Raw genomic sequence first — 13,057 nt, 5'->3', positions numbered from 1 at the left:
CAGGGGGCTAGGTTCACTTTTTTCCCCACTGCTGTAAACTTCCTTTGTGGATTTAGAGAAGTCACTCAGTGCCATTGCACCTCAGTGTATCTAGGCAAAATAATGAGACCTGCTCTCTCTTTGCTTTCTCCTGTTTGCATCTGCTTGGATTTTTCCGAGTGTCGGAGCAGACCTCCCATGTTCACTTAGGTGAACCGTGCTCACAGCTGTCGTGTGTCCGTGGTGTGCTTGTATGTACGCTTACATAGCCTGCGTCTCGGACGCGCGCAGTTGCAGGTTCACATAGAAACGAATCTCGTGTTTCTGGCACATCCACCTCTGTGCATCTCTCTTCTGTGGTACTCGAGATCTTGCCACCCGCGAAGCCGCAGCCCGTGCTCCTCGCTTGTGAAGCGTGCGGAGAGCAAGCGGTTGTCTCGGTCCGTCTGCGCCGATGTAGCGGATAACGTTTACCGCGTCTGCTGGTTTGGAGAAAGATGGGGGAGCTGGAAGGGGGTCGGGAAATTCTTTGAGCCTTGTTATCCCTACAGTAACTATAGACTTTGGCAGGAATGCGGGTGATTAATTTCAGGTCTGTGGGCTTAGCCCGAGCGGCAGCAGCTCTCCCCGCCGCTGCGCTGGCTGTCTAGGCGACAGCAGCGTCCCCCGTGCTCCGCTCTTTGCCCGAGCCCTGTGAATTCAGCTCGGCTAAATAAACATTACCGAGCTGCTAATCACACGCTCTGAAACAAAACAGCACTTCACTTCGGGCTCTGGGCAAGATCAGACTTCCCTCCCTCCCTCTCTCCCTCCCTCCCTCCCTCCCTCTCTCTCCCCTCCCCTCCCCTCCCCTCCCTCTCTGCCCCCTCCCTGCTTTTCCCCTCCCTCTCCCCGGCAGCGGCTGAGCCGGTCCCTCCGACCTGGCAGCCTCATGCTGGGGGCCGCTGCCGGCCGGGGCTGACCGAGGCCGCCCTGCCCGCCCGTCCCCCCCACCCCCGCCGCCGCCGCCGGGCTCCCAGGCACCGCCGCCGCCCCGCCGCGAAAAAGTTGTGCGGAGCTCCGAGGATGGGAGCGCATCTGCAGCCTCTAGCCCTGCGGCTTCTGGCGTTGACTTTCCCCTTGGTGGCCAAGGGGTTTTCTGACGAGACCTTGGAGAAAGCCGCCAAATCCGAGGGATATTGCAGTCGGATCCTGCGAGCCCAAGGCACCAGGAGGGAAGGGTACAATGAATTTAGCCTCAGGGTGGAGGGCGATCCCGAATTCTACAAGCCTGGAAACAGTTACCGGGGTAAGTTGGCCATCCTCTACTTCCCATACTAACGATAATGGTCGGGACAAGTGCCTCTGAAACTAGAACGTGTCTCTGCCTGTCATCTCTGTATCCCTTTCGGCGTGTGTGTGACTGTGTGGGTTAAGACGGGGTAATATACTCCCACGCATTACTTTATTGGGGATGCTTTCATGACAAGCGAGAGGGAGTTGGATTTCACAGTATCGCTTTACTCCCAAACATTCACTCAGTGTTAAGAGGAATTTCCTTTCTTTTATGAATCCTCTCTGCCGGCTCAGCCCTAGCACAAGATCACAAGTTGATGCGATACACAACACACGCTCTTCCCCCGTTTACCTACTACAGGATTTCTTCCTATCCCTTTAAGTGTAACCCAGTGAACGGGAGAAGCTTTAACATTCAGCAGGAAGGAGAGGAAACTCGGAGCTAATTGTTCTTGCCCTGAAATATGAATGTTAATATAATGAGTTAGCATATGGGCAAACAGTGATGCAGCACGCTGCCAACTTCCCACATTTTCCACTTATGTTTATCCCACCCCCCGTTTTTTTCTGGGGAAATGAACAGATGGTTCAAACAGGAAAGAGGCAGAGACGGTGCCAATGACCACTGTAACTAAGAGATGGAGGCATTCGTTCCTCGCTGAGCATTTCACGTACAATCCTTGACATTAACTTCCAGAGCACATTTCAGTGTATTTTTCTGATTCATAGGCAAAGGCAGGTTTTGGTCACTTTTCCTTGCCTTTGGAAACAAACCTTCGTGGAGTATGCTGTTCACTTTGCATTGTAAAAGCACTTTGAAAAGAATTTGGACGTTTTTAGGTACCATAACTAAGGTACTTCATAGGCATCACTTCGGAAAACAAATTTTGAGAGTTTCGTCTAAGTGTTTCTCCGAATCTTCCTTAGATTCAGTGTAAAGAGCAATGCTTTCCCATTGCATGAACATGGGAATCTTAGTATAGATAGGGAGAAAAAAGCGTGCACATAGCATAATCGTCGTGTTCTCTTCAAGGTTGAAAAATACATCTGCAGCTGTGATTACCCTGTTTTGAACATCAGCCTGTGATGATTTTTCTGCATGATTTTTGCTTGATTTTTGCTTGATTTTTTTTCTCAAGAATAGATTGATTTTAATTTGGTGTGAGGAAATGCATATTTCCCGCAAATTGGTTAACTGTTCCAGACATTAGGATTACTACCTTGAGTCTGAAAGATTTCATGTTGCGTGTCAGTTTGATACATCTAGTAAGCAGGATAGAGATGTGTCAAGTTCTTTGACAGTGACAAATGTGAATCTTCTTAAAAAGTTTTGGAATTTGCTTCTGTAAAACCATTATTGGATATTTTCAGTCATCTACCAAAGAAGTTTCTATTGCATGGAAATGCAGGGGGAAAGAAACTCCCAGATGAATTAGCAGAACTAATTTTCTGGAGATATTAGGTCTTGGCATTAGGAACTCAATTAATAAAATCACATTAGTATATTGTAGCTCCTTGGAAGTGAGAAAATTACAGCTGATAGTAAAAAGTTAAAATGTAGACCACAAATATGTGCCCAAGTTTTCAGTATTTAAGATGGAAGTATTCAAGTGGCACATAAGCTTACCTAGATGGTCCTTTAAGGGCACTTTCTGAAAGACTGGAAGAACATAAGTAAATGTTACCGTAACATAATCTATGGCAATAGTTAAAGCTAACAGCCTCACAGAAAGTTTCAAGAGCTCATTTTCAAAGGCGTTTCTGTAGTACAACTGGAACTTTATTACTGTTTTATATAAAGGGTAGAAAATCCAACCAATGATAAAAAAATGTGGGATTATGGCAGGTCTGTGGGTTTTTTAATCTGTAAATTACTAGATGTACAACACTACAGAAGACTAGTACAACCTCCATTGTATTGGAGCCAAATGTGCCTGTTTCCATGGCCCCCTGCTTGATTTAATGCAATCTGGAGCCTTGGCATGTTCCCTAGCGGGCTCCTGGAATAAACTAGTATTTATGCAAGGTGAATAATACAGGAATTAACTGTACGTGCAAATGCTGTACTCCACCAAATTGACAGCATAGAGGCATCCATTTATGTTTGTGACTCTCTTGATCGATGGTTGATGTGACACACGTAAGACCCTCAAGCTGCAATGGCTGGAGGAAACATTGCAGCACTCTTGCAGTGTGGGAATCAGAAGACTGCAGTTCACAGCTGCCATTTGTCTTTGGGAAAATTTTTATGGCTTTCCTGCAGTTACTCACCTTTAGACCAACCACAATCTATTTGCCCTAAGGGGAAATCCTGGGTGGATCTGTGTTTATGGAAGCCTTGGTTTTCCACCTCTCTGGAGATGTGATAGAGAAAAATGGCCCTAAGCACTGAATAACTTATTTGAATGGGTATGCACCTCCTCTGGTCTGCAGACACTGGTAGCAGTAAATAAGGACACATTCTCCTGCCTCAGATAATTAAAAAAAGTAGCAGTAGGGCTGAGGAGCCATCCTCCTTCCCTCTCTCATGTCTAACAAAGTACCAATGGCTATGGGCTTCGTGGGGTCCCACAGGGGAGGTGACATGGCTGATTTCTAACATCTTATTTGGGACTTCTGATGCTGTAGCCTGCAAGTGGCCTTTATCTGCCTGGTCTTTGAGGCTGCCATACTGTTGCCTCTCCCCTTGTGGAGCAGGCAGCCAAATGCATGTGGTGGGCAGGTTTTCCCATAGTACCAGGTTTGTGGGCACACCATGCTGGGATCAAGGTCCTCTCCTACCCACTGGTAAATTTAGACCTTGATGTAGCTGCTCATGCTTCCACTGAAGATCAAAGTTCCCATTGCATTCAAAGAGCCCAAATGAGCCTTAAGGTTAGATGGCGTTGTGGGGTAATGATCCTTGAAAGTACTCAGTCCTAGCTTTATTGATCTGTAGAGTTAGATTAATGATTGCATGAAAAATAAGGTAAGTTTCATCGTATTAAAAATATAAATGAAACTACTTCTAGAGAAAGGGCAGTAGTATGTCCATTTTGCATGCTACCATGCAATGGACGTAGTTTCTTCCCTAATATCATGAAAGTGTTATGCTGATGAAGAAAAGGAAGATTTGACTGTTTGACTAGCATAGTCCTTAGATATACTTTCTGTGTGAATGCTGCTTCCATTTTTAATGGAATTGTGGGTCTGTTCACCTCCTCAGTTTTCAAGGAAAAGCTCATTTAATGTTATACCCTCAATTGCATTGGTTTGGGGACTTGTCTCCTAAGGAGCGTTGAATCTTTTCTTTCAATTTCTTTTTTCCTTCCAACATGCAAACGCTCTTTTCTGTACTTTACAAACAAACCCTCATTCTCTAAATGTTTTAGCGATTTTCAAGTTTCATAATTTGTGGATAGGAGTAGATATTAAAAGTGTATTTGCTGGTACTTGTGTGATGTACAACACAGGATGTGCTGTAGTGTAGGATGTGGAAACTCAGATTTCCTGCCTGAAACCAAAGGAGCAATTCCTTTGATCACCCCACCTTTAGCTGGGGACACTAGGGAAAGAGGAGTTAGTCGAAGGTGTGTGCCAAAGTGCAATTTAGGTAATTAGAGATTTGCTGGAGGGGATGGAAACAGACAAAAGTAACTGTTGATATGTAATCTTCCCTTTAAAGCAAAACCTTTAACTTTGAGGCTTGCACTGAGATTTAACCGATCTGTACAGGAAGATCATATTGTTCAATGAATGTTAATTAACACGAGCACAGTGTGAGCAATGCTCAGCTGTTCTTTAAAATGGCAGAGTTTAGCCCAAGAAGGAGAACTCTCAACTCTTATGCAACCAGGAGCCGCTATCTCTGGTGAAAACCAGATGTAGTCTGACAGCTTCCCACTGCTGCCTGTGCAACGCAAGCCTCCTCCTGTGCTGAAACAATCAGTTCAGAGCCAGTGACTACAGAACCGTCACCATAACAAGGCTCTCTGTATTTAGGAGTGCTTCAAATAAAGCCTTGCACTGCTATGTTCCCTTAGCACACTGGATAGTTCAGAGAACTGATAGAAATCTTTTCAGCTCAGGTGCTAACATTTGCGCTGGCCTAGCTCAGGGGTGACCAAAGCGCACGTTCATCTTGGTAGCCTTAAGCTGAGGTTGCACGGACACTCAAATTCCACACGAGTTCACTCTGCTCCTGCGGGCTGTTGCCCTCCCGGCTCCTCGCTCATCTTGGGGCGTCCCCACCGCTGGCAGAAGTGCTCCTGGGGCTGCACCCAGCTGAACTCCCGGGTTAGGGTTTTTGGGGTCGTTTTACTTTTCAGCTGGATATATTCCCTAGGTCAGCCGGCAGCACAGCTGCGTGGACGCGGCTGCTGTGTGAGCAAGTGCCGGGGGGGGGGAGGGCGGGATCACTCCTGTTGGAGGACACATGGATTTATTCTGGGTTAAAATGACTGCGCAACCACAGCATGAGTACTGCTAACCCCAGGCATTCAAAAACTATGAGTCAGGCTTTGGAATTACCTCCTTTCCACCCTCCCCCCACAATGGCTTTTGTAGCGTTTCAGATGTCCCTTATTTTATAGGTAGGTGTTTGTTTAGAATTTTGAAAACTGTTTGGTTTGATCTGTAAATCTGTGTGGAAAATGATGAAAACTGTTGAGTCAATTCACAGCTGGATTCTCTGTTTGCTTGCATAAGTATTTAAGTATTTCTGGTGTAACCTTTTACTCATACTGATTCAGAGTTTTGAATTACATGAAATATATGGAAAAAATTGTTCCATGTAAAAGACCTTTATGGCAATTAGTTTCTAAGAATCAGTGTTCAAGCAAGTGTAATGTGTTCATCCTTGTTGAGTTCAGCAGTGTGTTGTTCCCGGTTACTGTAACTGTGAGAGGCTGGCTGTGGATTTTCATTTAGCTAGAGCTGCTAAAGTTTGCAGAATTGGGCTAATAATACTAATTATTGGGCAGATAATAAATTAATGAATCGGAGCAATACTTATAAATGTGGTCAGAAATTGCAATGCTATTATGCTACTACTTAATTCCTATATACACAAGTGGTGTTCCCCAGGGCTCGGTATTGGGGCCAGTTCCGTTTAATATCTATATCAATGATCTGCACGAGGGGATCGAGTGCACCCTCAGCAAATTTGCAGATGACACCAAGTTGGGAGGGAGGGTTGATCTGCTGGAGGGTAGGAAGGCCCTGCAGAGGGATCTGGACAGGCTGAGGCCAATTGTATGAGGTTCAACAAGGCCAAGCGCTGGGTCCTGCACTTGGGTCACAACAACCCCATGCAGCGCTACAGGCTTGGGGAAGAGTGGCTGGCAAGCTGCCTGGGGGAAAAGGACCTGGGTGTGCTGGTCGACAGCCGGCCGAATATGAGCCAGCAGTGCGCCAGGTGGCCAAGAAGGCCAATGGCATCCTGGCCTGCATCAGAAATGGTGTGGCCAGCAGGAGCAGGGAGGTGGTTGTTCTCCTGTACTGGGCACTGGTGAGGCCGCACCTTGAGTCCTGTGTTCAGTTTTGGGCCCCTCACTACAAGACAAGACATGGAGGTGCTGGAGCATGTTCAGAGAAGGGCAGCCGAGTTGGTGAGGGGCCTGGAGCACAAGTCTCACGAGGAGCGGCTGAGGGAGCTGGGGCTGTTTAGCCTGGAGAAGAGGAGGCTGAGGGGAGACCACATCACTCTCTGTAACTGCCTGAAAGGAGGTCGTAGCAAGGTTGGTGCTGGTCTCTTCTGTCAGATGGCTGGAGATAGGATGAGAGGAAATGGCCTCAAGTTGCACCAGGGGAGGTTTAGATTTGGATATTAGGAAAAATTTCTTTACCGAAAGGGTTGTCAGGCATTGGAACAGGCTGCCCGGGGAAGTGGTGGAGTCACCATCCCTGGAGGTATTCAAAAAGCGTGTAGACAAGGCACTTCAGGACATGGTTTAGTGGGCATGGTTGATGGTTGGACTCGATGATCTTAAAGGTTTTGTCCAACCTAAACAATTCTATGATTCTGTATAAAATGTGAGAGTTTCTTTCCCCGAAAATGATGAGATTTAACCTCGCAATAAGGTTTCATGGTATGAAAAGCATGCTGAAAATCTTGAGGGTTGGGGGACTTGCTGTTATGCCCATCACTACTCTGCATTTGTACAGGTGTTTGCAGGTGTACAGGTCTAAACAAGGTAGTATAATTTCAATTTTTAACTTTTTTTGTGTTCCTTTCCAATCCTCCTTTTTTCACATATAGTTAGAAAAGTTATGTATTTTTACAAGCACCATGGGTTTTAGACCCAAATACAGCTGCATAATGCTAGAAATTTTTAAATAGCCTATTTTATATTTTTCTGTTACTGAATTTCTAGATCAAAGAGCTCTCCATATGTTCCAAATGAACTCTGGGCATATTTTGAAATCTGTATCTTTTAAGGGCATTCTGTCATTTTTAGTAATGTGATTCAACCCCTCACGGCCTATTTGTGTGAGAGGGAGTCTCTTGTGAATACTCTTCTATGAAGCAGCATTGGTACTTGCAGTTTGCTCATGAAAACTCTGGGTGGTCTTCAGTTTTTATTGTGCCAGTTAGGGTTTGAGAGTGTGACAACAGTGTACTACAAGCAATGCTGCCCACATTATGCTTAAAGTAAAAGCTACTTAAAAGTATTAATAATCCAGTTTTCTGTCTCTTTTACTTTCATTCAAAATTACTTTTTCCCTAAAAGGTACGTCTGTTTCAGAAAAGGATTCCTAAGGGCTCAGTAACTTTAATGCTCCCCTAAAAGTCCTGCCTCAAAGCTCTGCCTCATTCTATCTTTCTGATAGCGTTCGAAAGAGCCAGAGCTGACATAACTCGCATGTTGCTGAGTGGTGCTTAGGTACTGATGATGGCAAATGGCAAAATCACGCAAAGGTATCTTGCACTAGCAGAAAATGAGGGATGTAATCGTGATGCTGAGCATGGTAAAATCAGATTAGTCAGCATTATGTTATTTGTTCTTTGCTGGTGAATCCAATGACGCCGTCCTGGTCAGGACTGGTGTGTGAAGAAGAGTGTTTTGCTGATGCGTAGAATGCTTTGGCAGTCAGAGCTGGCAGCACAATCTTTAGAGGTCAGCTTTAGCTGTGAGTTTAACTTTGTGTCCTGTTCTGCCCTGAGGTTAAGGGAGAGGAAGGATACTTTTAGAGCAACTGTCTCCAGCTGGGGTACTGGGTTGAGTGTCACTGAGCTGGAGCAGGCAATGAGGTTATCTTGCTTTACAGTTAAAGAAACTTTTGGTGTACTAAAATGCCTAGACGCTTGTCTATGCTCAGAGCAGAAGAAGAGCTGAAGCCAAATATTTAGGGGATGTTCCCTCACATTTTAAAAAAAAAAACCAACCAAACAAAATGACAGCCACAACAACAACAAAACCCCCCAAAAACACACACAAAAAAACCCAAGGGAAACCCCCCCCAAGTACGTGTGTCCCCACCCCCAAACCACCACCACCAAAATATCCCTCCTGTAGATCTGAGCAGATTAGCAATCTCTGTTCTTAAAAAAAAAAAAAAAAAAAAAAAGGGGGGGGGGGGAGGGGGATGGTGGAAAAAAAAAAGCTGAGGTATTTCACATCATGCCAATGTTTTTCAGTTTATGTGGAAACTTGGACTGAATATTTTCGTATTCTGGCTGGCTCTGCTCCATGTTATTAGTGTTCTAGCTTTTGTTAATACCAACTTAAAACACACACTGTTCAGGTTGAACTGTGAAATGATATGCAAGTGGCTGATTTCACAATTAATATTATGTTTTCATTATTTCTCTGTTCTTTATATCTCAGTGACACTTTCTGCTGCCACTCCTGCTTACTTTCGAGGATTCACACTGATCGCTCTCAAGGAAGGAAAAGAAGGTGACAAAGAAGACGACCATGCAGGAACTTTTCAGGTGAGAGAACTTTCCCTGACCTGTACCTCTAGGAGTCTTCTTTGCTGTATGCTTGGCTCAAAGGGAGGTTTTATATGCACAGCACAATGAAGACTATGTTTAAGTAAGCATAAATATTTGTGGATGTTGACATGAGAGCGACATAGCATATTTTATATTCCACGCAATGTCTTCAAGAGGTCAAGGCTTTTGTACCATGACTTCAGCTTGCCTTCCCACATTCTTACAGTTAAACATGAGCATCAATTATTTGAACTAGAGCCTAGAACACCTGAATTTGTGAATATCAAAATTTTTATTCACATTTTCCATTTTGTATTTTTTTGCCTAGATATTTTTATCCATTCAGATGTAGATTATGACTGAGAAGTGTTTGCCACACCTGTAATGACTGTTTTATCAGTCATAAAATAGATTCTGCTGTTTTATTGATGCTCAGTAGTACTTAACGAACACATTCAGTGGGGTGAAATGTTGTTTATCGTTATTAAAAGGATTGGAATACAGAGTGATGATTCACAAAATAGTATTTCCAGCTATTTCAAGATCACATTGCATAAAAGGAATTCTGGAAATTGAGAATACACATCATATTTATGAAAGTAGGTAGAAATTATGTAGGTTTGTTGATACTCAGATGAGGTATTGATTGCTATTTGACTTTCCAAACTTTGAAATATTGTTGAATGATATAGATTTATAATTTATAGGATGGTTAATAATATTGATACTAATTTTAATAATGATTTATAGATAGAAGATTTCACTTGCCTCAAAGAAGCATTTCTGTGTTTTCAAGGGAAATACTCAAAAGTTCTAATTTTGGTGATCTACAAGGAGACAGAAATCAACTTAATCCTAGCATCTCTTCCTGAAGCATCTTCTGGTTTTTGTATATAGCAATTATGAAGTGCAAACTCAATATGTATTTGCCCTGTTTTCCTGTTGAGTTTGCCTAGAGGCCTCTTTCTGATTTTCATACATTTTGGGAAAAGATCTAGAGTAAGAAAGAACTTATTTGATGTTGGAATAACTCCATCTTCCTTAAAATTAAACAATTTCCTAATATTATTTAGGAGCAATCTGTTTAATATGGATAGTTCTGTGTTTTTGTTTTTGGGTTTTTTTTTAAGAATAAGCTAGCATTGAAGCATCAGCTACTGTTAAGAAGTAGAAATGGCAGTGCTTCATCTATTTTAAAAGACACTTGTTAATGTTCATTTCTGTATTTCAGCTGTTAATGCCTCTATAGTTGTGGCTAATGGGAAAGATTTGACCTGAGTTTTGCCTTTATGGCCAGGCGTATGTCTAATTCATAATGTAGTGAGAAACTCACTAAGCTTTGCTGAAGTACAGAGGAATTTCGAAGTCAGCAGAGTGGGATGCAAATGGAAATTCTATATAGATTAAAAAAAAAGCCCAATGTATCTCAGTGGAGGGAAGATTGTTTAATTGGCTTTATTTTATGGATTGCAATCTAAAATCAGTACTCTCATTGGCAGATGAGAGTTTCAAATTTTATGCATAACTGAACTTGTATTTCTGTGGCACAAGCAGTACTCACTGTGGTCGTCCCACATTAGCACAATTAACTCAAGTTCATTCAGATAGTGCCTGCCAGTTCTGCCTGTGTTGATACTTAAATAAGAATCTTAAATCTGTTTCCAATGAATGCTTACAGTGATAAAGACCAATGTCTCTTGTATCATTGCTAGGTGCTAGTAACTAGAAGAGGAAAAAAGATGTTTAGTTCAAGGGTTTGCACTGTGTTTTTATTATCATGTCAAGATCCTAATGGTGTCTAAACAGCTGTGCAGAGTAAGAAAAAACTGTGTGTACAATAACTTCCATGTCCCTTGTAGTTACGTATTTCCTGTGTGCACATGGAGAATATGTTATTCTGTGAATTACCTAGTAGAACGGAACTCGGTGAAAATTCCTTAATGGTGACAAGAGACTAAATGCTACTTCTGGTCTACTGGCATAAGCCTCTGCCCCCATGAGGAGACACATATACTTGTTCAAATAACAGTCAAAACAAAGCACATGAATGCACTGCCTGAAGCAAAGTGCTTCATTCATATTAGCAAGACTTTGCAGTATGACCAGGATAGAAAGAAATGAAAGTTGACCAAACAAGACATATGCTTCCCCCCATGCCTCAGAGACTGTAAAACATCATTTTTTCAAGCCTGTGAGCAGCACTTTCAAATCATGAGGTATGGGTTGCAATATCTTTCATGGGGAAAACCAGAACCCATGCTCTGTACTCAGGTCAAGACCCCATTGGGGCTGCGCCTTCTGTTTTGCACAGCTATCGAGTGTTAAACTGATCAACAGGTGTAATGCCTCAAAGTACTGTAAAGGGACATGTGCTACAGTAGCAAGGTGTTAAATACGGTCTAATATCTCAGACATGGTAACTGAGGCTGGAAAAACATTGTTTTCGGTGGTCACGGTCATGCTGCAGCAGGTTGAGTGCTGCAGCCGGTTGCAAAGGATGAACGTGCGGTAAGCAGCTGCCAGGAGTTGGCCCTGCAGGGGCTTTGCTCTTTTACAACCTCCTCATGGCTCATTTACTCTTGCCTGACTCTGCAAGTCAGCAGGTACGGTCAATCTTCATTAATCATTAAGCTGCAGGGTCTTGATCCTATAAATAGCACGGCTGTTAAAATTCTTGGTCGGACAGGTATTGTTTTTCTGTACTTTTTTCGGTTACCTTTATACTTGCCATGGAGTAGACACTTTGAGAAGTGTAGGTTGGACTCCACCATTCTAAATTCCTCTGAGAAAATTGAGACTTTTAAATCTGATTTCACTGTTGTTTGTTTATTTAATGCAGCCAAACTTATTTTTCTTTGTCCTTGTAGCACACCCAGGGCACAGTTTGGCTTTAAAATAAACAAATCGCATTGTCTCCCACAAACATGCAAACATATGTTAAATAGCTAAATTAAATATGGTTGGGGAATCAAAGATGCCAAATTCAGTCATAGAAGTTTGGGGATATAATAATACAGCTCTTACTTATGCCAGTGGTAATTGTACAACTCGGGGGTGCAGTGCGGCTCTCTGAAAGCTTTGGATATCATGTCCCATTGGCGTCTTTACACAAGCCATTCCCAACTGTTGTCATGCAGACTGCTGATCTTCCTCTTTTGTAATGTTTAGCAACAGTCTGCAAATTGTTGGAAGGCAAATTATACTCGAGGGCTACAATCAAGCACTGATTGACTCTAGAACAGTATCTATACAGGCCATTTTAATCAACATATGTCTGCAGTGTAATAGATTTAGTCTGGTAAATAATGTAGAATAATAGAAATTTAGTGCTGAACCTCATCTATCTTCCTTGTTCTCTGAGGAAGAATATATATTCCAAGAATATTCTTAGTGGATGTTTTCTGAATCTGTTCTGAAGAAGTATTCAAAAACAGCAAAAAATTAATCTCTCCAAGTGGCCTGTTCAAATATTTCAATATTTTGTATTTTATAGAAAATATAAGGAAAACTTTATAGAGCTTTTACTAACATCAAACCTGAGTCTTCACTAATAGTGGTTAAATTGCTGTTTTATCAGATTATCTTCTTAAATTAAGAATTTTCTCGATATCTTAAGAGACAGTTATTCTGAAGTTTCTCTTATTCTCTCTTCAATTCCACACACTCTCCACCTGTTTTTATTAAAATTCTCATATTTTCATTGTAGGGCATCTTTTTTCAATTTTGCTATTTCTGCAGTCAAACTGAGAGTTCAGTCTTATTTGTATTCCTCAGAGTTATACACAATAGTCAATCTGGACCCTCAGCATAAAAGCATATGGAATTTAGATGCAATAATCCTTTGGAGTATCCTAATTGCTTCCCTTGTCTTCATGCAGAATCCTC

The 13,057-nt window shown here is 42.6% G+C and overlaps 1 protein-coding gene across 1 annotated transcript in view; it reads left to right on the top strand.

Annotated features, from left to right (window-relative positions):
* The first annotated feature begins 1,006 nt into the window (after nt 1-1,006).
* SPON1 (spondin 1) overlaps nt 1,007-13,057 on the top strand; it is a 203,442-nt gene continuing 191,391 nt past the window's right edge. The window contains exons 1-2 of the mRNA XM_049820497.1: nt 1,007-1,267; nt 9,063-9,169. Of these exons, the coding sequence (XP_049676454.1) occupies nt 1,045-1,267; nt 9,063-9,169 (330 nt within the window). The 5' untranslated portion in view covers nt 1,007-1,044. The remainder of the gene's footprint in view (nt 1,268-9,062; nt 9,170-13,057) is intronic.

The sequence above is a fragment of the Accipiter gentilis genome, chromosome 17 (assembly GCF_929443795.1).
Source record: "Accipiter gentilis chromosome 17, bAccGen1.1, whole genome shotgun sequence".
NCBI lineage: Eukaryota > Metazoa > Chordata > Aves > Accipitriformes > Accipitridae > Astur > Astur gentilis.
Note: the sequence above shows the minus strand (reverse complement) of the source record. Positions and strands in the feature narration are given on the sequence as shown.